This window comes from Prenolepis imparis, unplaced genomic scaffold (genome assembly GCF_030444845.1).
Source record: "Prenolepis imparis isolate NDT839.2.m4 unplaced genomic scaffold, iyPreImpa1.0 SCAF_5, whole genome shotgun sequence".
Lineage (NCBI taxonomy): Eukaryota > Metazoa > Arthropoda > Insecta > Hymenoptera > Formicidae > Prenolepis > Prenolepis imparis.
Window position 1 is genome coordinate 2,391,099 of NW_028141163.1, and position 25,370 is coordinate 2,416,468.

At 38.6% G+C, this 25,370-nt stretch overlaps 3 protein-coding genes across 5 annotated transcripts in view; 2 read left to right on the forward strand and 1 right to left on the reverse strand.

Moving 5' to 3' along the window:
- The window catches only part of Bif (protein phosphatase 1-binding protein bifocal), a 38,373-nt gene extending 30,718 nt beyond the window's left edge, over positions 1 to 7,655 (reverse strand). The window contains exon 1 of one of the 2 annotated variants that reach the window (XM_083039271.1): positions 3,908 to 7,655. In XM_083039271.1, the coding sequence (XP_082895397.1) occupies positions 3,908 to 6,937 (3,030 nt within the window). In that variant the 5' untranslated portion in view covers positions 6,938 to 7,655. The remainder of the gene's footprint in view (positions 1 to 3,907) is intronic. The other variant, XM_083039270.1, reaches the window with a different exon arrangement.
- Positions 7,656 to 12,035: 4,380 nt separating this feature from the next.
- On the forward strand, positions 12,036 to 14,226 carry LOC145935984 (uncharacterized). Its single transcript, XM_083037829.1, has 2 exons — positions 12,036 to 12,444; positions 12,965 to 14,226. Exons 1-2 carry the CDS (start codon positions 12,420 to 12,422, stop codon positions 13,792 to 13,794), a joined length of 855 nt encoding a protein of 284 aa, XP_082893955.1. The 5' UTR covers positions 12,036 to 12,419; the 3' UTR covers positions 13,795 to 14,226.
- Positions 14,227 to 19,116: 4,890 nt separating this feature from the next.
- Positions 19,117 to 25,370, forward strand: part of LOC145935772 (uncharacterized) — a 142,313-nt gene continuing 136,059 nt past the window's right edge. The window contains exons 1-2 of one of the 2 annotated variants that reach the window (XM_083037355.1): positions 19,117 to 19,490; positions 21,477 to 21,934. In XM_083037355.1, the coding sequence (XP_082893481.1) occupies positions 21,909 to 21,934 (26 nt within the window). In that variant the 5' untranslated portion in view covers positions 19,117 to 19,490; positions 21,477 to 21,908. Of the gene's footprint in view, positions 19,491 to 19,665; positions 20,414 to 21,476; positions 21,935 to 25,370 lie in introns of those variants that run through there. The other variant, XM_083037354.1, reaches the window with a different exon arrangement.

Here is a 25,370-nt window from a genome sequence, read left to right on the forward strand (position 1 = left end):
AAAAGACCGTAGGCAATTTGGAAATTAATTACTCAAAAACATTCTTAATTCAAGTTTTTACTATACTTACTATGCTTACTTTTACCATATTATTTATAATTAATTCATCGATAACTTTTGAATTTTTAATTGCTTACAGTTTGTAAAAAGGCATTGTTCTTAATACTAATATCATTCAATCGCGATAAACTGGGATACCATAATAATAAAATAAAAAGACAGTTGGCTGTTCTGGTATCCATATTTGATATTAAAAAAGAAATGATTTATCTACAATATTGTACTAAATTTTATTAAAGCGTAAATAAATATATTGCTATATTTATTTTATATATTATTTAATTTTACAATCAGAGAATATCTAAATTTTGAATGAAATCCAAAAGCTTTTTTTTATAATCTTAAAAAACGGAATAAAACAGCAGACAATAATGTCCTCGAAGATTTGGAACACTTCGATTTCACAGTAATCCATTATGATATTTAATACGATAATACGTTAAGTACCGATAAAAGGCGTATTTTTTAAATAAAAACAAAACGAAGAATGATCGACAAGCGATATCATAAGGCTTTATCATAAAATTAATGTCGAAATTGATTCCATCATTATTCTGCGAAAACAATCTATCTGGGAGCAAAGGTTTAAATTGACTTGTGTTCTGCGAGATACATATAAATATTCGTTATTCATCTTTAAAATAAAAACTTAATTTTGTTCTGATATTACTCATCGCAATAATTGATCCCGGTGAAAAGCAGACACGAATTACTAATCACCAGTACATATCGCGATGTATCAAGTGTTTGCGTGAGAAGCGACTATTAGACATGTAACAGCCTCGTTCTAAACGTGTATTAAAAACGTGCAGATTAAACGTTAGAATCTTTGATTATATCGTCAAGAATAATAATAATCGTTATTCGCGCTCTCGCGCACTTCCGGATTATCTAATACGGGAAAGTAACGACCCTCGGTAAGTAAATCGCTCGCGACGATCGTGTGCTTAATTTCTCTCATTTTCCGCTGAATGTCGGACGCCTTCTTCGGTTTCACTTCGGTTCATCGCCAAGGCGCGATGATGCGTTTTATGAGAAGCCGGGAAATGAACGTTCGAGCGAGACAGACATTTTTACGTCCAACATTTTAGAAAGCGCCTTCGCAACGATTTCGGAATATGATTTCGATTTTACTTTGCGCAGTCAGCGCGATAACGATTTTATATCGAAAACCGATACAATGCTCATTGATATCTAATCGAACGATCTGATCTTACTCGACGACGTTCCTAGCGTTTTTTTTTATGTGTTAGAATTAGAAGTACTCTTTATTGCGTATCGCCGTGAGAAATAAAAAAAGTCGATTTTACATAAAGTCAAAATAACTTGGTCACGTGAAGAATATAGAAAATTGCATGAAAAGCATGTGATATGATCTTATTTACATATGATAGTCTAATTTAAAATGTAATAACTAAACTTTAGTTGGAAGAGAATTATATAATTTATCCAGCTATTGTTCTCCCGAGCTACGCTAGATGATATAGCTGTACTATACAATAAATAAACAGGTTTCATTCTACACAGAGAGAATTTTCTCTTAGAATTTACCCTGAAAATCATGGTAATCGTGGGACAATATGGTATGGAAAGAATTTTATGAGAATTTTATGAGAATTTCTTTGATTAATATTTATCACAATAAAATATAAAACATGTTTGATTAATTTTACTAAACTGCATAGTAAAATTAATCAAACATATTTTATATTTTATTGTAATAGATATTATTATTTTTATTGTGATAAATATTAATCAGAGAAATTCTCATAAAATTCTTTCCATACCTACCATATTGTCCCACGATTACCATGATTTTCAGGGTAAATTCTAAGAGAAAATTCTCTCTGCGTGTACCAAACTCTTGCTGATACTTTATCCGAACTTGTGAGTAAGCAGTATTATACATATAATGAAAAGATTAGATTATTTTTGTCATTCTGCTGAAGAAAATCGCGATAAACCCAGTGCACGTCGTCAAAGACTGGAAGCTGCTAAATCGACGCGTATCTCGAGATGTTTTCGAGAGCGATAATTAATTCATTCTAAGCGCAATTGTCTAAACGCGAACAATAGCGTTCAGCTAGGTTTAGGGCACGCGACGACACCGTTACACGTGTGTCGTACATTGCTTAACAAGGATTCTCGGAGCTCGCAACGCAAGCGGAAGCGAGATACAAAATCGAGGCCGAATAAGTCACGGAGTATACAGGATGACACGCGATTTTCCCGCGTTCCCTTTCAGCCGTGAATTTTTTGATCAACTTCGAGAGACGACTTCTTCACAAATATTTCATTTCATTCTAAATATTTTCGTCAATTGATCTACGAATTAAAATTCTTTTCAATTAAAATTTAATGAAAAATATATAAATTTTTTTAATTATTATATTTAATTAATTAATATATTTATCTCTTTTTTAATTTATAAAAACTCAAAAATAAAAATTTCTCATACTCGTAATTCCAAAATTATTGACATGACAATTGACAATTGTTTATTGGTTTGTTGGAAAAAATATAAGTCGATCAGACTTTGTAGATAAAAAGAAGACATGCGAGACACTCTGTACATGTTTAAAACGTGCGTGTTTGAAATATTTATAATCAATTGAAATTCAACAGTTGACGTCGTAGGTGCAAACAACATCCGTCTTCGTCGCGATCGACGCTTCTATCCGGCGTATTAAAGAAAGTGAAATAGCCAAACTATCTTACGCGCGTGAAAAGAAAGTTGCCGGTACTAGATTTCTATCGAACTGTATCGACCGTTGTGCATCTTCCTCGACGGCGGTAACAAGCGATTTAACGAATTTGATTTAATAAATATTAGCTCTCTCATAGATGAAAAACGTTAAGAGGGTAGGAAAAACCTGTGAGTACCTTATTAAGCGATGCTGCGGTAATAAAATTATTCGCGCTACCAGTTTTTGCTATCTCAGGCTAATTTAATTCAAGGAAAAATCTGTTCCATGCGAGATATTTCCCTAACAAAGTATTATCGTTACATATGTAATCATAATAATAAATGAATAAAATTCCACATCTTAAATGTAATATTTAAAAATCATTTTTTTAAGATTTAATTAATATAATTAAATTTAATATAACTGTATTAATTATATATTTTTTCAATGTAACGAGATTACATTCTTCTATAAATAAATGTCTATAAATCAATTTTATTATGGAATATCGCACTTTAAATTAATGGCTTGACAATCATTTTTCTATACAAATTACTCGATTTGCGTAGAAAGATCGTAAAAAAATATTTTAACTACCACTTCTTTAATTACTGCAGTTATTATGGCTATTATTTATAATATATAATTTTTATATACTTTTGTAAAAATAAATATCTATAGAGAGAGTGTATGAAAAGTATAATCATATGTATAAATGCAATCTATTATAGATAGATATTTTTTTTGCATAGTTGGCCTTTCAATAAATGAGATATTTATTTCATGCATATTATTTTATATTTATTAATTCAATAAAAATAAATTATTTATATATCAAAAAAGCGGAAATATTGCATAAACAAGCCTGATTTCTGATTCGCTTATTTATACAGATGAAAAAATTAGTTAATTAAATGTTATTTCCGTATCTATGAAACATTATATCTTATCCAACTTACACACATACTTAAAAAAATAGAGATATTACACGCACCTTTATACTAGGAAAAGGAGTCTTTAAGCATCCTAACATCCTAACAATAAAAATTGATCAGTTATCGTAATCGCGATAGATAGGTTGTAGAACTGAAGCGAGTACCTGACGCATTCCTTACATTTTTGGAAAGAATGCAATAATGGCAATAATAATAATGACTCACCTTCGGCTTGTCTCGCTTTCTCCTGATGATGAGACCATCGTTCTCGATGTAATCCGGCACGTCCTTTCGGTTACTGAAGTTGAACACCATCGTATTGTTTTGCTGGTTCCATGGCTTCGTATCCCAGAGGCCCCCGCCTCCCGCGCTCGTCTTCTTCGTCGGCTGTATCTCGTCGGCGCTCTTCAGGCTCACCACCACCTTGGTCGGCTGCTCGATGCTCTTGACCCGATTGATCAGGTTCTTCTCGAGCTCGCGATTACTTAGGCTCTGCTGCGGATGCTGCGTCTTCTGCGTGGAGACGAGCGGCCGGATGATGCCGATCTGCTTCTGGGGCGGCGAGAACTCGCTCTTCTGCGGGTACCTTATCGTCTTCGTCTCATTGTTGCTTTGCGGATACGTTTTGATCAAGCCCAGACTGCAGATGGCGCCGATAGGTTTGCTCTCCGGCACGATCAGCTGTTTCTCCTCGACGTCCTCCTTGCTATCGTCCTGCTCGAGTCTCTCCTGCAATCTGTACGTCGTCTCCGAGGTCGTCGTCAAGATGCCAGCAGACGCGTCGGAAGGAATGATCGTTTTACTCTTGGATTCCGTTTTCGTGCAGCAATCGTCCTCGGACACTCGCTCGTCCACCGATCTCTGCCCGTTTTGCTTCGCACCAGGTAGATAAGTCTTATCGGTCACGGACTTGTCGCCGAAGTTGAACTGCATCGTTATGCCGGCTCTGCCGATGTTGTCCAGGGCGAGCTTGGAGACGGTTTTCGGCCCGTCGACGATCTCCTCTTCCTCGACATCGTTGGACTCTACTCGACTCGATTCCCTGGCATCCTCTTTTCGTTCCTCTTTCGTTTTGACGGATGATTCTGGACTCTCGACGTTCGTCCTCGAAGGCTCCTTCTCGATCTGCGGACGAGGAACTTTGAACGACTCCGGCTCCGGGGTCTTGGAGGATTCCCTGACGGGACTCGGCAGTGGCGGTTTGTGGAACGGACTCGGGATCTGAACCCGAATCGAGTCTTTGACGGGAGAGGACGGACTCTGCGAGCCCTGTCGGGCTTGATCCTTGATCGATGGCGATGGCGGGCTCTGCAGTCTAGGTGATGAGATCCTCGGCGAGTGCACCGGCGTGGCTGGTGGCGACTTGACGGCGATCTCGAGAGCAGCGGTAGACTTGGACAGCTTGCACGTCTGCGGCGGCGGTTCGGGACTGTTCGCTGGCGAGAACTTGAGCTTGTAGCACGAGGGTTCCGGCGACGGCGAGGGCGAGTGCGACTTTTCGATCTGCTGGAACTTACTCACCACCGAGGACACCGATTGCGCGAGCGGTTCCGTGATCACGCCGTCCATATGATACTCCTCCTTGCCGACCTGCGTCTCGATCAGCTGCGCCGTGGGTTTGTGCGGCAACACGATCTTCTTCGGAGAACCAAGATTTCCGGGGCGAGCAGCGCCATTGACAAAAGGCTTGGGTTGTAACGGCGGCTTCGGCATCAGCTTCTTCTGCGCCTTGAACGTGTCGTTGATGGTCTTGAAAGTGGCGACCTTCGCGGCGACCTCGCCCTTGGGTCTCACCTTCTTCGCGGAGCCTTCGAAGATTCTCATCGTGGTCTTGACTAGATCAGGCGGCGGCCGTTCCGTTTCCGCCAGCACCGGCTTGATCCTCTTGGGCTTGTTGATCGGTTTCGGCCGTTCAAGTTCGCCCAGACGACTCTCGATCTTCACGGACGTGCGATCCACCAGAATAATGTGGTCGTTGACCGGCTCCTGGCGCACGCCGTTCGTCGCCGGTCGTGCAGCAACCGGAACAAGCTGGCGCGTAATCGGCTCGTCCGTCGTCACGCTGTTGTACCTCATCAAGGTTTCGACGCTACGCGCCCGCTTCATCGAGTCGTTGCCCCGCGTGGCATTTCGGTACCTGTCGGTCTTCGGTGGGACGACACCACCACCGCCGCTGTTCCGCTTCGCGTACTTCCGATTACCGATAGCGGGCTGCTTCTCCTGATGATGACCCGACGACGCCTCGTCGTCGTCGCGGTCCAGAAGATCCTCGAGGCTGGCCGCTCGCCGAAATCGCTGCACCGACGCGCGACTCTTGTTCGTCTCGCGCAGAGTTAGGTTAAGATACTTACTCTTCAGCTTGTTGACGATCCCCGGCCCGTACTGGAGCTCCTCGGAGCTGTCGCTCTCCGCGTCCTCGCTGGACACGTGGCGGCGACCACCGCCGCCGCTCGTCGACAATTCTTTCAACATCCTGATGTTTCCCCCGAGAATGTCCTTCCCGCGCCCGGTGCTCACAATGGCGCGAACCTCGTTACCGCGTTGCGACGACTCGTTGTTCGCACTCTCGTTGCTACTCATCCTCGCTCCTCTCGCACCCTTGCCAGCGTCCGGCGTTCTCGACGCCGTCTCCTCGTCTCTCTCGCCGTACTCTGAAAACTTGCGCTCGTCCGCGAACTTGTTCGGCGCGCCGTTCAAAACATCCTCCGCGTCCGAGCAGAGCGACGGATCCACCTCGAGACGCATGTTGTACGCGACTGACGACGCGAAGTCGGCAACCGTCGACGCCGCTGCTACGCCGGCGCCGCTGGCGGCGCCACTAGTCGGCGGCGGCCTTCTCGCGGAATAGGTGGAGGGGGAAGAAAGCAGCGCGCTATTGTCACCACTACCACTACTGTTACCACTACCACTGTCACCGGCACCGCAAACCGCGACGGTCGGAGCCGCGATTTCCTCGCTGCTGGTCGTTGCCGATGTTGTTATTAGACGTTGCGTCGCTCGAAACGTACCGGCGACGGGGCAATGTTCCTGGAGCGTTGGCGCGTTTTGCTCGACGACGACGTTATGATCGCACGACGCGCTTCCCGACGTGCCGATCACCGCGCTGCACAGTTTGACACTCGCGCCGCTGTTGGCGAGGACCTTGCTCTGCTGACGACGACGTTGTATCAGATCGCGCTTCCATTGCGGCACGTTGCTGCTAGCACTGTTATTCGCTGCCTCGTTGCCGGCGTTGCTGCTGCCGGTGGTAGCCATGTTGGACGCGCGCCGTCGATAGCTCTCGCGTTCTCTCTCTCTCCGTTGCTTTCTCTCCTGCCTTCTCCTTCGCCTTTCGCGACACGAGACGACGACGTGCCTCGTAGGTACGTACGTAGCTCTTTTCACGCGCGACCGTTAATCCTCTTCATAATCCCGTTCGCGATTCCTACCGGCGACACGGGTCGTACACAATCGCCGAAAAATCGATGACACGCCGAGCCATACGGTCAAAGCACGCGCGCGCGCGCGCGCACACACAAGATTCGATAGAGGGAGGCGGTGACGAGAGAGTACAAGATTACGTTCTCCGGGTGATATCTGCATGCATGCTTTCGTTCGCTGTCTCTCGGTCCGATCGCCGTGAAAGGATCCTGTTAGCCTTCTGCGAAAATCGATGTCTTTCCATTCCCACTACCGAGAGCGCGACGTTCCACCTGTCGTGGTCTCTCACTCCTAACGAGCGATTGACGTAAATCGTAGACACCTGTGCGATAACGAGCCTCACGTTCGCGTCACGCGCACGACACTCTTTGACAGCGCCGAGCCGATGCTGTCGTCCCGCGCGAGCGCGAATAATATACTCTGTCGCGCGACGAAACTACTACTGGCATGCTCGCCTCCTAGTGGAGAGCCGTCGCGCCGGCCTACTCGACGAAATCGAAAGTATATGTCCGCGGCCCGCTCGCTCGGTCGCGCGCGCGCGCCCGCTCGCTCGCTCGCGAGTACACAAAACCCCTCACGAACGAAAGCGCCTGTCTCGCGCTACCATCTGCCCCGCGATCCCGCCATCGTCGTGTCGTTCGCTAGCTGCAGATCGCCTTCTCTCTCTCTCTCTCGCGCGCGCACCAGGTCCTCCCGCCCTTCCTGCGTGCGCGCCGGATCGCCTTTCTTGCTTCCACGAACCTTGCGAACACAGTATCTTGTTCCTTCTCTTTTTCTCCCCCTCTCTTTCTCTTCCTCTTTCCCTCTTCGTCCCGCTCCAGGCGCGTTCAACCACTCCGATCCGTGACATTACTCCGGCGAACGACGGAGGCGCTTCTATCGAGTACATGAGCGAGACAAAAAATCGAAACGTATAGGGTTGCCGCGGTGACCGGACCTTAGGCTTTTAAGGGTTGATTCCTTGTACCATCTTGTAAGATGTATACAAATGGATTTCGATAATTCGCGATTATTCCTTCGTATTTTCAAATAAATAGAGGATTTGACTGATCGATTGGAACCTGTTAATAATTCATTTGTTTAGATGATAAATATGAAAGAAAAATAATAATGATAATAATGAAGTATAGAGCACAGTTCTCTTATTCGAAATGAACTTTGTAAATATTATTTTAAACGTTCCTGACCCTGTCATTTTAATTCATCTGTTCGACATTCGATTGAAACGTGATTAAAGATATATTACACGATGTTGAATGGCTTCCTCGTATTTTGTGTCTGCGCGCGTGTAATGAAGAAATATTTACAATTAAAAAAATCCTGTTCTCATTAAAAGAGTTTAATTAAACGATAACTTTTACAACGTGACATTTTAATTTTATTTTTTTAAAATTCTATCCTAAACTAGCGCTCTCACTTTTTTTAATGAGCGACCGATCGTTCGTTTTACTCGTTATACCTTGAAATTATTTCCTGCACGCCGGAAGGCGTGGTGATTGGTGATAGTGATGGCTAAGGGTGATGCAGCTTTTGTCTTTTCCGATCTGCTTTCTGCGTCCATCGTGGACTACATATTACACATCCGCGTGTAGGTGTTATTATGCCGTCCCTTCCTTCCCGTAATTTACATGCGCTCTGCCCTAGACGAGACTCGCGCGAAATGGACTGCTTCCTGCGCTGTCGGCACTCGCAATCATGACAAAGTTTATTTGCAATAATGCACACGCTGAAACGTGCAACGCACCGTGCATTACACTCCGCGAGAATACACGACAAGATAGAGATCGCTGTATTGTTCTTCCAGCTCTCAATAAATTTCCTAGAGAACAGTAGCACACAATCGCGGCTACAATAAACTACAATCCTTAAGTTTTTATATAAAAACTTGTTTTATAGGATTCTTGCTCGATTTATAAAATATATTAATTTTAAATATACATATTTTAATATTTATTATCAAAGTTACAACGTAATGTTGAAGAAATTTAGTCTGCAAAGTCTATCGAAATAACATCAAAATGTGTTAATTTCTAATCTAATATTTATTAAAATAATAATTAAATTCAATATTGATAAAAAAATGTAAAATATTCTGTTTTAAAAATTCTATTTCTTTCATACATTTTCTGTCTTCAATTTCTGTGTTTATTATGTCGTGAGAATTAAAATTATCACAATATGTATGATATTTATCTGAAGTTCAAAAAGTATTCGATATTCAAAGGGAAAGTAAATTGATGCATAACTTTTGTATGTCAAGATTGATACCTTTCCATAATCGCATAACAACGTAATATCAGAGAGCTATACTTGCCAAGGTATAATTGAACAAAATTGCTATATTGAATGCCATTTTTCGGATAAAAATAATTAAGATTATATTAAATTCGAAAAAGTTTGAATTTATACAAAAGTTTTAAGTACACACTTCAAAACGAATGCTTTTAAGAAAGAAAATATAGTGATTTAATTTGTTTTAAAAAAAACTTTGACTTAAACTTTTACATTAGAATTTTCAATTCGAAAGCTATTCTTTTCTAGAAAAATTAAATTTATTAATAATTTTTATCACATATTTAGATAATAAAATTTAAAATAAAAAATTCTAAAACCAAACTGGCAAAAAACAAAGAGAGAATTCTAATAAATAATAATTATTTGTTACTCAACTATATAAATTGCATACAAATACATAAGTTATTATTTTAATAATAAGTATTTCAGCTTTTATGCGAGTTACAATATGCCAATTTACTCTACCTTGTATCAACATTGATGTCACATGATTCACTTCCTTAATGCTACACAGTTCCGTAATACAGTTCGGCAATTGTCCGAGGTATGTTAAAGGAGTATATAATTATCAGTAAACACAGTGAAAGGTTCGTCTTGATGTGATTATCTACAGCTGATCGTTACATCGCCCGCGATTACTTACTCTTGCGTGATTCAATCGTTTTCATATTACACCAACTTTCGCGTAATCCCTATTCTTAATCTCCTTGCAATTACGTAGGAAAATACAACGGTTGTTGCTATTACGCGAATAAAAATACGATTATGCGTTTTGAAATTAAATTGCGCCAGAGAAGTGTTTCACAGATATTTACGAGATGTATCACAAAGGTACCGCATTTTATTTAAGAAAATAATTATTATATGTATCTGAACAATAAATATTATAAGCCAGAAAATATCTAAAAAGTACTTTACAATATTTATCTTTTATATATTTAAATATTATAAAAGTCATAAGATAGAGTACTAGTTTCAAAATCGAGACGTCATAAATTTACATAAATTAAAGAAAAAATAGAAAAATCAATTTATATTATAAATTAATTACACACATAAAAGATCGACATTGTAACAACTTTCTTTTAAATAAAAGAAATAAAGAAATGTAAAATTTAAAATTTATGAAAAAAAAAAATATATATATCCAATATATATATTCTCGATATAATAAAATAATATACCAGTAATATTATTATAAAAACTATTTGATCAAAAGTTTTAACTGTTAAAAATTAAATTCTCTTTGTCGAGAAATTTATATAATATAATAAAATAGATTCTCCAATACTATTTATTTATTCAAATTAATTTATACAACTATTGTTAAGAAATGCTTAAGAAATGCTTAAGAAATGCTTATATAGATATTTATTTTCCCTATTCTGTTTCTGACTGCACCGATGCGGGAATCCCGCTAACTTTATTCCTTCTTGACGAGGTACAAAAGTTGTCCTAAACCGCGAACGGTACGCGCATTCTTATGCATCCATACGTCACGTAAATTGTTTATACCGCAACTATGCATTTTCCGAACATGTTAAGGTAAAATCACTTTTATGCCCGTAAGAAACTCGTTAACGCGCATTCCGAGCGAATGTTTTGACTCAACCGGAATGAAAGTATCGAAACACGATTGATTTTTTTCACGTATGAGAAATATAAAGATAATGTAAGATTTTTCTACTTCAATTTTAGTAGAATATTTTCATCAGAAAGAATCCTTCAAGAATCTTCGTCCATCGAGTTGCTGGTTAGCGTAAGTAATGACTCTCATTGGATTGCGTCACGAGTTTTATGAAAGCATTACATAATCAAAAGTACATAAGCGAGGAATTACTTATGTTAGACTTTCAGAACGTAAATTAGTTTAAAATGTTAGAAGTGACGAGGACTTTCAAGTAACGGAAGATATGTATATCGTGTAAAATTAATATTTAGATTATACAATAAGAAAGTTACAATATAGTTTAAGCAAGTTCTCTCTTGTAGAAATTTTAATAAATATAAGGCACAATTTTAAAATTATTTATAAGAAAAAACAGTAATAAAATTGACATTTTAAAGGATCATTTAAAAGGAATTTACTCCAGATCACAATGTCTATTTTGAAAATGTAATCATTTTATAAAAAGCAAAAATAGATCAAGTTTGTAATTTGTTTATATATCAAGTTTTTTATATCTATAGAAATGTTTGAAAGAAAAATCACTATGTTAACGCTAATAATTTAATGAAAGGTAAGATTTAAATTAGTAATTATACAAATTGAAAAGATTCGTTAGTTCACGAAAATTATATATTGTTTTCGCGCTTCGCGTGCGAGCGTTAATATATAATTGAGGATCGCGCTAATCTCACTTTCTACTGATAAGAAATAAATTTATCTCAATAAATACAAAATTAAGATCCTAATTGGATGTTTAGGGATAAATACGATCATGCTCTCTTATCCGATAATAATCTTTTCATGAAATAAATATAACTCGAGAAAATTCGAAAAGTTATGCATTTATAGAGCTGCGTTACTCGATGTTTCAACTTGTATTAGAAAGTATCCCCGCCCGAACATTCGCTTTAAAAACTAGTTAGCTCGATAACAGGTTTCCATTCAAAGTGAAACAGTTTCGACGAACGGTTTGCGCAAATTCATATCTGTCTGCGCAATAGGTATATAATCTCTGCGAAACAAATGGAAGCGCATCGCCGGGTTTCCTGGTTCAGAATGCGTCCGAAACTCGTGCAAGACGATCGACGATTTCGCGCCGCATCGCGCAGATGTTCGCTCCTCGAGGAACAGGATGTGACGGAGGAAAGGGGGGAGGGACAAACATGGCCGTCATCAGTTCGTGACGCGTACGGAACCAGTTTCACAACGAGGCCGGTTTGGAACTAGTTTCCTTCGGTTTTTCGGGTCCGGATGAGAGTCGCGCACGCTGTCGGCGACAACAACTTTCACAGACCAAGTTGCTGGGTGTGATCGCAACGTCGTTGACGACGTACATGGATTTCTATTTCTATTATGGCCGAGAATGAGAAGCGAGAAGGTAAGGAAATTGTTTTTCATTTGATACTTGATACGATTGCTTAAGCTTTTCGAACGATCCGTGAACATGCTTGTCGCTTTCGTCGACCTGCATTTTCAAAGATGTCATGAGTGTACATGAGTTACCTTTGACTTCCGTAACGCGGGAGAATTCAAATCGGATAAAATTCACGGTTGTTGAGTGCGCAATGATTAGTCGATGATGAAAAGTACAGAAAACTTTGGACATTGAAATATATCATACAGAAAGTGTTGGAAATGCTTTTGCTTCCGGTTTTAATTTTATTTTTTAATCTAATGCATTGTATCTAGATATGCACGCGTTATAATTATTGGTGAAACGTATCGACAATTAATTAATATTACGAATTTTCAAATATTAATATGTTCACAAATTTGCACACATATATTTTTATATTTTTATATTTATGTGATTGTAAATATATATTCTTTCACGTTACCATTTATGCTCACTATATCTTTTCGCGCGTATAACGTTTTTTAATTATTATTTTTGACAGAAAACGAGGAGATAGAAATAAAGATGGAACCAACTGCTCAATGTTACATCGAGGAGAAACAGAATGACCTTCCAGATTTCGAGAATGTCAATGCGATATCGTCAAATGCCGATGTATCGCAGAATCTATGGACCAGCAAAGCCACTACATGCCTGATCAATCAGTACAAAAAATATCGATCGCAGGTCGGACAATCGACGCAAATTAGGAGTCTGCGAGAGATGTTCGAGATGATATCTATGGAGATGCAGAAATACGGCTTTTACTTCAGTCCGCAGAAGTGCGAGAACAAATGGCGAGTTCTGGAACGCAAGTACAAAAACCTCGTATTCCGCGAGCGACTAAAAAAACCCGGTAGAATGAGACACTACGGACAGTGGGAGCACAAACGCGCCTTGGACGAGATCTTCAACGAGAAGAAGAAATACGTATATCTGGAAAAGAATGAAGATCCGCAGTCGTCGAGCGGATCAGCGAAATATCCTTTAATTGTATTGAGACGTACCTGCGATCAGGGCAGCAATTTGTTGGTCAATCAACAACAACAAGATTCTTTGGCGCCGAAGAAAGCTACGACGAGTGAAGAAAACGAGACATTGGATTTTAAACAAACTTTGGCGATATTGTTTGAAAAATTCACCGAAGAAATGGAAAAGCATTTTACCGTGGCTGAGAAAAACAAAGAGAGGCGACACAAGGAGAAAATGGCTGTGAGACACAAAGAATTGGAGTTGAAGAAGCAGCTTGTCAAGTTGAAAGAACAGAAAATGGAATTGCAAAGATGCCAAATATTTGCTGCCGCGCAAAATTTACGTTTGAATATCCAATAATAACACGTGACGTCCAAAGTACGAAGAATCGATATCTTAAATGTTTATATAATATAATCATACATTTTTCTGTATTTTTCAAAATTTAAAAGGTTTAAAATTGATATTTCGTTTAATTTTTTATATAATAGTAATATAGTATAACTTTAATTAAATATAACTAAGAATATATTAAAATTTAAAATAAAATAAAATAAGTAAATTTTATGAAGATTACTTGTTTCTCATTCTTGACAATCATGTGCACACACTTTATTTATTATCGTAGCACATGCCTTCAAATATTTACTTTGTATTTATATCTTCAGATGGCAGTATACGTTAGAAGAAATTTCGTATGCATATATAATCATCGAAATATCATTAAAGATTTAAATTAGAATAGAGTTAAGTAAATCTGTTACGTTAATTGTTGATTATATGCGCAATAAACTAGTTTCTCGCAAATGTTTTATTAAAATTGATCAAATTGAATTTATCATCCAAATAATCAGACAAAAGACAAGATGCACTAATCAAACCAAAAAGTGCAAAATTTCAGAGGATTGCATTCAAGCGACATAATGAAAGCAACACCAAAAAGAAAGAATAAAGGTATCAATTATCAAATTGTCTCGACAGGTGAGATAAATGAAGAATCTCGATATGACCGATCGTCGATACAACAAGTATGCATGTAGTTAGCTTGTAGCTTTTTATTTTAACCCTTATTTACCAAGAGGACGTTAGTGTACAACTGTTCGAAAAGATAGACTTACCGTATATCGTATATCATATATGCAAGTTTGAATTTGGCGTCTTTTTACACCGACATACTATTTCCAACATGAAAATAAATCCGTGAGTTTGACAGGGATTCCAGCCATAGAATGTTGATATGTACTGGCCAGATGGCGAAGCCAAGGCCTATTCTTTTTTCTCAAATAAAAAAAATAAATAAATAAAAAAAGGGATAGACTTACCCGATTTGCATCGGAAAAAGTGTTCGCGTTGGAGCGAGAAGGATAGAGCTTGACGAAGTTCGCTGTCCTTTTCTGATGCTCGACACCCGTTGATTGTTCCTCCTCGATGTTCCTCCGAACACTCACTGTTCGTATATTCGCGTATCGAACACTCGCGCCACATACGAGATCGAAAAAACGCGGCTATTTTTTACGATCGCACGAAAAAAAAACAGATTAATTAGCGCGATCCGGCTTCACTGATTCACCGGCATCCACGCGCCGCCCTCTTGTCATCCCACCGCTTTGTTTTCGCGTTCATTCGCTCGCGGGATACGAATCGAATTAATATGCGACACCATAACCGTTTTTGATACTTGGCGCGATGCTCCCGATACTCCGTTATACGTGTCGGACGAATAAATCACGCGAATACGAAAAATCGCTTGTTGCACGACGCGATGCTTGAACCTTCGATAAATTTGGACCGACACGAGGGATACCAACTGTGAACGATCGAATAGTGAGAGTTTTTTTGTTGCAAAGTTACATATGATATTGCATATAATCGATTCGAGAGCGATTAATGACGTCATTGACCAATCACAGTCCTTTCTCTGAGGAGTAAATGGCTGTGATTGGTTAATCACGTCATTGATCGATCTCATTGGTCGATGAAACCTGCCTTAATCGAAAATGTTAATAGATTGACCCTAACCTGCACCGTAAGTGCAAAGTATCTGCACTAGTGAAAAGAGAAGAGCTACTATATAGAGTCAGATATACGTAAGTCATCGTCGTATCAATATATTATTCTTATATAGGTTTTAAACATTATTAATATTTCAATTCTGCAACGGTCAGTATATATTATACTACTCCATTTCAGAAGATTATTTGACGCTATTCAATGTTCCGAGTCATCGCGCACAATCGATAAGATAAAATACTTTCCGAAACTCCGTTATCATGTTAAACTATCTGTTGCAAAACCACATATACATAATAATCGGCGCAACGTAGGTCTTCGCAGGTATGTATATACATATATATGTAAAGCTGCAGTTCTGAATACAGTTCTAAATGTTTCTCAAAAGTTGATAATACATTCCACGCGAAGGCCGTATTTTACTGAACATTTCACTTTTCTGTTTTTGACAAAGAACTTGTCGACCGGATGTTTTCGAGAACCCATTTTCAAGGACATTTTGTGACGAGCGAGAAAAATTGTGGCGAGTACGCGCAAACTTTGTTTCATTTTTCAGAAGCTGCGAGCACCGACACTTTATCGTGTCGGATTGCGAGGATTATTCACACCGTAGATTATTTGCGTTATACATACGTTCCCCGTCCGAAACCTCTAACGACTCAATTTATTTAATGCAACATCAAAAGATCGCCGGTTTACCCTTCGTATACCCTTGAATATTCGTTAATGCTTCGTTCAATAACGCGACAAACAACGCACCAATAAAAATAGAAACGAGTTTAAAATCTCGAGACACTGTACCTATATATTCTTTTGTTAAAGTAACAATATTTTATCAAGAACAGATAACTCTATAAAAGATAAATAAAATTTAAAACATTGGGTAAAAATCTAGGTATTATTGAAAATCTATTTAGTGAAACTATAATTGTTCGAAATAAGCAATTTTTGTCTAAAATTTTTTGCTATCTCTTTGTCTGTTTTTAAGACGTCTACATGATAATGATTTTATTCTTAATTTAATTAAATTAATTTATATTTTATCCTATTTAATCTATTTTCAGCGTTAAATCGTTCGAAATTAATTATCTTTTGGCGCAGATATATAATATTCTACAAATCTAATTAACGATGCAATATTGAAAATTTTATTAAGAAAATATAAATTTTATTAAATACGTTGCGTTATACTGCATATACTACAAAATTTGATTGAATTAAACTCTATAATTCACATCCTATAAAGTTATAATAACAACTGATGTATATGTTAATTGTTTTCAGAAAACAACGAAATGGGATATTCACTATGACAAAATTCGCTGTCAATTATTATGCCACTGGATCTCCGTTATTGGTTCGAAGTTTCATGGAGCGTGTAAACCTTTCATCGAAATGGCTAAAAAAATTCGAAATCTAATGTTCACCGGACCGAGAATATAGTTGTGCGATATTACCAATAGTCATCGGTATCAATAATATTCGGTAAGGAAGTTAATTGTGTTCTATCGATTCAATAGAAATTGTAATGAGAATTATATAATTATATCTTATTGCATAATATGATTCAGTAATTGTTCAGTCGCGACTTTTATTGACATCATTAAATAATAGATTAGATTCTAATACTTCACTTAAATTTTCGTTAATTTATAACAACAAGAACAAAAATAAATATATGCATTGTTTGATTATTAATTGATGAATAATTACTGTTTCATAAATTTACGATTTAATCTTTTATTTACATAAATTTCTTGTATAAAATGCTTAATAATTTCCTAATTCAATAATCTTTTATAATTATAAATACTAATCGATAATTAATTATTTATTTAATATTTAATATGCATACTTAATTTTAACTAATTATGTTAAAAGATATGAAATGATATATTTATCAGCAAAAATGCATGATTATTAGATATGACTGTTATATTTACTCTCATATTACAAACATGAATTGCAGCAAAGCATAATATTACTAAAATTTTCGCTAACTTTATCTTCCTTTTTAATTATGATATTGCTATAATTTATTCATGCATTATACTTGTTCCATTATTTTATTAAAAAATTACAAGTTTCGATTACAAGCTGCTGCGAGCTTTTTGCGGCTCAACATATTTTATGCAAATAGTGTATGTGCACCAGACTCTTACAATTCTATTACAAAATTTCCTTGAGAATTTATCTTTCATAATTTCTTCAATATCGTGTATATGCTAAATTATTCAACAATATAGGTACAAATATATTAAAATATTCTGTTATTTTTTTGCAGTCTATACATTATTTCGAATAATTTTCGAATTCTGAGAGGAAAATGTTGCGGTCTTTTGAGGGATCCAATATTGCAAAAATGATGCGGATAAAGCCATCTCTTCTATATCCTTCGGAGCCTCGCAAACGTCGAAACATCGCGCTCGTTCGGGTTAAGCGTTCGAATGCACACGCATATAGCGATGTCCAACGACGACGACAAAGGGTATGTACAATTTTATAAAGCTTCGCGAGTACTTTTCGTGAAAAAATCGCGTTGGAACCGGTTACACCCGCTCACCTCACGCTCTCGCGCACAGCCTACTTTACTGTTTACGCGAGAACACGCGCAGGTATGTATACATACGCGTGCACCTCTCTCGCTTTGCTGTACCTAATAAAGATCAGCGGATCGACGTTCTAAAATTGCAAGAGTCAGCCTAAAGGAGAGTCGTTTTGAAGAATAAGATATAAACGCAGTTTATCTGTTTTCATATTATGTGTATTTACATATGTATATTTAAACGACGTTGTTTTGATACACTGTGAGAGAATATTTACGATTTCTTTTTTAAAACATCTCTAGAATCAGTATTTATTATTTATAAACGTCGTATCTAAAAATTCTTATTTTTTACATCTAAAAAAAGTCTTTTATTACAACTTTATTTAATTTAATTAATTATTTAATAATGTAATTAATACTATATATACATTCGTGTGAAGAATATATACATATATTATAATGTATTAGTTGAGAAAAGCTATAACAGAAAACTTTTCTTATTGTTAGACAAAGTAAAATTGTTTAAATATATGACGTTTATATATATAAATAATAAATATTGATTCTAGAGATGTTTTTAAAAACGAAAATCGTATATTCTTTCTGATTCTAGAGATATTTTAGAAACGAATCGTATACATTCTTTCACAGTGTATCAAAACGACGTCGTTTATTTTGATCGAGACATTTTAAGTCATTCCGAAAAGAATCATGTTCAATTCTCATAAATGTGTTTTTATTCAATATTCATTTTGTCATAAAATCACGATCGTATAAGAACAGTTTCAATTTTGCGATGTTTAATATAGTTTTTAAATTTTCCCTGGAATCTGGTCAAGACAAAGGGAGCTTTCCAACAAGGACACAGTGAGACACAGAGTATCATTCTATCTTTAAAAAAGATAGAATCATACTCTGTGTCTCACTGTGTCCTTGTTAGGAAGCTCCCAAAATTTGTCTCACGTGCCTGCTATTTAATTCGCGCGTGATTCGGGAATTCTCTTATCGTTATCGTACGATTCAAGCTCCGGGGGGTACGCGCGAGTTACGGGGGGCGCCGGCTTACGTGCTACGAGAGTGAGGCGCGACAAGGAACGGCGCGGAGGTGGTCGGTCGTTCAGTCGAGCCGCGACCGCCGAGCGGTGAATACTACATATCGCGCGCTCCGCGACAGAGTCAGTGGGTGAAAGAAAGAGAAAGAGAGATTTGTGTGGACAAGACTGCGTGCGATCCACACACGCGTGCGTACCTACGAACGTTTCCTCGTCGACGAGGTGAGAAACGAGAACGTTTCGTGGAAAGAAAAGGCGACGACGCAAGAGAAAGAGAGAGAGAGAAGGAGCAGCAGCACCGGTCGAGAGCGTCCACGTCCACCCGCACGTGTACGTGCGGGATTAAAACAGGTGGAGCGAATCCGGGATCCGCGGCGCGACGTGCCGTTACGCCAGGAGTGCGTACGTATATACGTACGATACGATACGAGTTTGGAGCACTCAAGGTAAACATTCCGAATACTCAAAACATTCGCCCGCGTGCGAGACCAAGTTTGTTTACAGACCGCAGTGGCGCCGCATTACCTTCTCCCCTCTCTTACTATTATATATCCCTTGTGTTTTCTCTAGTCGAGCGGGAAGTCGCGTTCGGTTACACGTCAAGAAGACACGATGCGAAGTCGCGCGGCGTCGATGCTCCGGAAAATAATTCCGATTTCCGTGTTTTAATACTCATGGTGATTCGTGTGTGCGTCTTTCGCGGAAAAGAGAGAGAGAGAGAGAGAGAGAGAAACGTCAAGTCGCTTATCATCCCGTAGACGCAAACGCTACCTGCCATCGCGGAACAGCTACAAATAAGATTCTCTTGTTCAAAGTATATAACAGGTGTCCCTCTCGCGCGAGTGGAAACCAGCCCTTCAGTAGGAAAGAAAACTACTTGTCCCACGAAATTACATGCAGCGCGGGTCGCGTCGTCCCGGTCCTCCCCCTCCCTCCGGGCCCCATCTAAGTAACAGTACTTGCTCGCGCTCAGTGGAATAAGCCTCTTTCCGTGGAACGGGACCCACCGCGCGCGTGCGCGCGCGCGCGCGACCGCCGCCATCTCTCTCTCTCTCTCTCTCTTCTCGCCGCCTTCAAGCAACGACAGTCGTTCTCCGTCTCGCTCGCGCGTCAGCCGCTCCGGGCGCTCGCCGTCCCGTGCTATCGCCTCCCGAAGTAGTCTGGCCGGTCGGGCACACGGGGGAGAGCATCGTCGAAACCAGTCCTCGCGTACGTATATACTCGCGCCGGAGTAGAGGAGGCTTGCGGTCGCCTCTCTACTCAAACCGAGCTCCTTCCGCACCTGTGCGACCTGCGCGAGGATTTTTCGGCGCCCGGGAAACGATTTACGGGAAGGATCTGCATAGATTGCATCGCAGGAATCGAACAGGTGATATAAATAATGTGTGAACGCCGGGAGAGAATAAAATCGTATTGAATATTGTCGTTACTTACATACGACGGAAATCCGCCGCCATATTTGAGTTTTTTCCCGGAAATCCGCGGGAATTTTTGTGAAAGATCCGCGACAGGTGTCAGATCAATCAGCGCCGACTTCGCGACTTTCGCAGTATCGACTTGAACGCATCAGTTATCGATTATCAAAGAAATTACTAAAAGGGACAAAAGTTGGAGAAAATATCGAGTGAAAAGATATCAACGATATATATCTCGCGCGTTTATGTGTGTATATATGCGCGTCGCCGGGCGAATTCGGAGAAACGAGTGCTCGCCGGTTTTCTCTCGAAATTCGTTGAAACGCGTCGAGACAGGTTAACGGCGATGTTCGCGTCGGCGCGCGACGCCGTTTCGTCGACTCTCTTCTCCGCGCGCGCATCGTGTCCACGGAACAAACGCGGGTGATGCGCGAGGGCGCGTGTGCGATCATCTTCCCGTGCCGATTCGTGCGAATTTAATCTTTAATCTCGGCGACGAAGTCGGTTAGGGAGACGGACAATCTCGACTCGTCGCGTCTTAAAGAGAGGATCCTCCGAGACGAAGGAAAGTGAGGTTAGAGAAGAGTTAGAGACCAACACCTGCGAAAACGTTGGAGAAATAAAATCACGCGATAAAAATACTGTGCTTTAACAATATATACGAGATCTGGGAAGATTGCGTAAGAGAGATAACAGCGCAGATAACGAAGATATCGTGAAATTCGGGGAGTTTAACGTGCGCGAAAAACGGGAGTAAAACTACGAAGATCGAAAGGGGGGGGGGAACGGGAAATATATATATTTTTGCAAATTCGGACGTCGACGAGCGAGAATGAGAAAAGGTGGAGAAAGATAGAGGAGGGACAGCTTGCACACGAGGCCTTTCGCCGACTCGCGACCCAAGTTTCTCGGTCGCCCGCGAGTCCCACTGATCTAATTCGCGGCGTTCCTTTGCACCTCGCGGTCGAAGCCGCGGACGAAGACGTCCTCCAGCTGTGTCTCGCATTTGTGTTTCAGAGAGAGGATCTCGGAGAAGGATGACCCGGGGACATCTTCGGTCAATTAAATCTCGAATTCCGTTGTGACAGCTCCAATAAGAGATCTAGAGGGGAGGGATACGATAATCTCGTCGTGAAAAAAGTGACGCGTCGCGAGTGTAACTTTTCTTTTTATGCAGTAGTGTTTCGCGGTTTCGATGAATGAAATTATAACACCGTAATTTTCGCGTGTGATTTCAAGTGCGGGAAATACGATCCTTTTACGCGAGTGAAGTAAGAAACTGTGTAACTGTTTCGTTCGGACACATATCGTTGGCGATATACCGCAAGAAACCTCTCGTAGTGCGACGAATCTTCGTGGGATAGCAGCTGAGAGGACAGAGCGAGACGAGGAGGAAAACGGAGTAGGAATATCAGCATTCGGAGCGAGAAGATAAGGAGCTCATCCAAGATGAAGACCACACAACGAGCTTTAAGGTGAGTCTCTCTTCTCTCTTCCTCTTTATGCGAAAATTCTACGAACAGTTCGCGGTTTCGTCTCGCTTCCGTATTCGCACCGCATGTGTGCTTGACGATAACAGTTACGTACCAACTATTCGTAATGAAGACCCGTTGTTCCGCCATAATCAGTCGCACGTGCCGAGATGAAAATCCGCCGGAGAGAATTCGGCGGTTAAACGATTTTTCATTTAAACACTATCTCAAACGACATTTTTTTCTCCTTTATTAAAATCTTTTAAATTTCAAATCAAAGTGATATTAAGATGATGAGATTCTTAAAAGACACGCAGTCATCCTTGTTCAAAATAAATATATAATATATATATATTATATATATTAGAGAAATGTAAAGTGTGTATTTATAATCTAATTTAAGAAGAACAGACATTTAAATTTTATACGATTTTATATATATAAACGAAGAGTCGTACTTGTTAGCAGTTTTCTCTATCAAAGGATTATTTCAGTATATGTATATAAAATGTATATTTTCTCTCTTGAATAATTTATCATGCGATTAGCGACGCCTCTCTCGTGTTATTCTCTCAACTTTGAAATTCGCTTTCGATGCTTATCACACATGACTTGAAGTTTAACTAGAAAAGACGGCACTAATAATTAACAAATTCAAGATGATTTATCAATGTTGCATGCCTGCCAATCTTATACATACGTATGATAGGGAATATAATAACGAATAGCGCTTCGAGAGCTTTATTTCGATAATTATTTATTTTCGTTAAAAGTAAACTAGTCACGTCGCAGTAATTGGCCGCCAATCAAAGTAATTGCGTACTGCTATATAACTATAGCATAATACTTGCCAACGATTCGCGACGCCTATGGGGCGCATTTACTTTTTCTTACCGTATGTATATAGAACTTGATTACTTACGTATGTCTCTCTCTTTTTCCCTCTTGTTGCTCAGTTAATTGAAGTTGAGCATTTAAAACGACTGAAATATCGTCGGTCGCTTTCCATCACTTTTATATTCCGGATATTTATTTCGTCATATATATCTCACTGTCGATCATTTCGCTCATTCTTCTTTTATATATGATGACGACGTAGTAGAGAGATATATAAACGTCGATCGTTTATGAGGTAAATATCGCTGGCAATTAAGAATACAGGATAATTTAATGCTGTAAAGATGCCAACAATAATAATTTTCTATTTCTTGCGAGAAAATTGTGATATATTTTATTGGATTAGTTAGTCGTGTGAAATAGAGAAACAGGTGTGTAATTAAAATACAAGAGTAGAAATTGACGAGGAAAATAATATTATAATACACGCACGTACATTTATATTCATGAGTACAGGGATTATAGCTTTCCCCATTTGTAAATATTCATGAATCAAATCGAAAATTTCTAGAGACTAAATCGGATAATTTAATAACTGCATATATCATGTGGTTTATATAATATGTTACATAAGAAATTAGATATGTTATATGAAGATATTAGGCATATTTCACACTAATTATTTCATTAATTATCTGAAAAAAGTTTTTTTGGTAATTTCTACACATTGACTCATATTATTCGAGTGTTATTATTGCTGAATATGATGTCAATGTTTAAAATTCTCAACGCACGCGGATTTCAAGATATATGACATTTTGTTTTTGGAGAAACTGATGTCATTCGTGAAGGAATCTGATTAAATCAACAAAATTATAATATTTGAGATCGTCACGAAATCAATATTCTATTTTTAGAATTTCGATTTTATTGTAAAATTTTTTATTATTATTCGTTTATTTTTATTAGAATTATTAATTGCCAGAAGCATATCAGGGATTCTAGAATTCATTAGAAATAAATCAGGATTCTATCAATATTTTAAAAATAATATGCTTTCTTCATACATGACTGACAAGTAAGGAATAATATGATTATGAAAAAATACTTAACGAAATATAATGAAAGAGTGCCGCGTTGTAACACTATGTACGTATGTACAAACTTTATTTCAACTTACGACAATGTTACTGATAAATAAATGCTACTGATAAGACGAACAGCTGTTGTAATCCCAAGACTGTTATTGAATGTCGAGGAAATTCAATGCGGATTAAAGGGAAATTCAAATCAATGTAAATCTTGTAAGTTTAGATTCCAAACACTCTCTCTCTCTCTAAAAAGCTTTGTAAAAATAAAAACACAAATATTAGATACGTTTTTTCTCGTATCTATATTCGGTAAGAAAGATAAGAGGACATTTCATTGATGTTAGCAGGAATTAACGAGAATTGAGCGATATTGATTTTAAAATACTAATCAAATATAAATCAATACTCTTGTTCGTTACTTTAATATTTATTTGTCTTTTATTTAATCAATTTTTAAATTTTGCAAAATATTTATTTTAAAAAAATATATAAAAAAGGAAGGGCACAAAAATAAAACATTATCACAATCTCTCTCACTACACACATACACAAGATCAATAATAACATTATATAATAAATAAAACATAACATTATTTTCTGTGTATTATTAGAAAAATTATTATTATATAGAAATTATTTTCTAATACTCAAATATTTTGTTCACGTTCTTAACTCATAAAGCTAGTGATTTTCTCGCGATGTAAACTTCGAGACCTATCGTCAAATTTGATTCAAACTTTCGACGAGATTCATCAGATACAATTCAGCCGAAAAATAGCGATCAAGGATTATTGGACCGTGAACTTCTCTCTCAGATACGATACGACAAACGCCGCGTGCCGGGTATATATATATATATACATATATATACAATATATGTATGTAAATGTCACGTTTTCCCCGCTTCACCGTCGGTGGCTTTGCATCGAAAATGTCAGGTGGCGGATGACGACTCGACTCTCCGGCTTCGGCTCAGCTCGATTGTTCTCGTTTGACTCGCGGCTGCAACACGCGGGACACCTGCGCGGCAAATTGAAATGCTAATTTGAAAGATGGTGTATATAGGTACGCGCGCGCACGAATGGTCGGCCATCCGTATAGTTTTCTCCCGTCGAACAAAAAAATTCCGTCTGTATTTTTGTAAATATCCATTTACGCGAGAGCGAAAGAAAGAAAGATATAGAGGAGGGGTTGGGTGGAGGAAGAGGAGAAAGAGAGAAAGAAGATTCCCCAGATAGACTGCCAATATGACGATTGTTAATACTGGAAAAGCTGCGTGGGTTTGCATCAGTTACGGGAACGTTGGAAAATCTCTATACGTAGGGAAACAAATCCGCTCGTTATATTGTTCCTTCTGCAATGTTGCGTAACGCTACATTTGCTCGCAGCTGATATTTTTTATTCAGCTTTTAAATAGATTGGATTATCGACAAAAATCCTATCATTTTATTTGAGTTATATATTTTGAAATGCATTTTTTTTCATTTAAATTTTTAACCTTCTATGACATA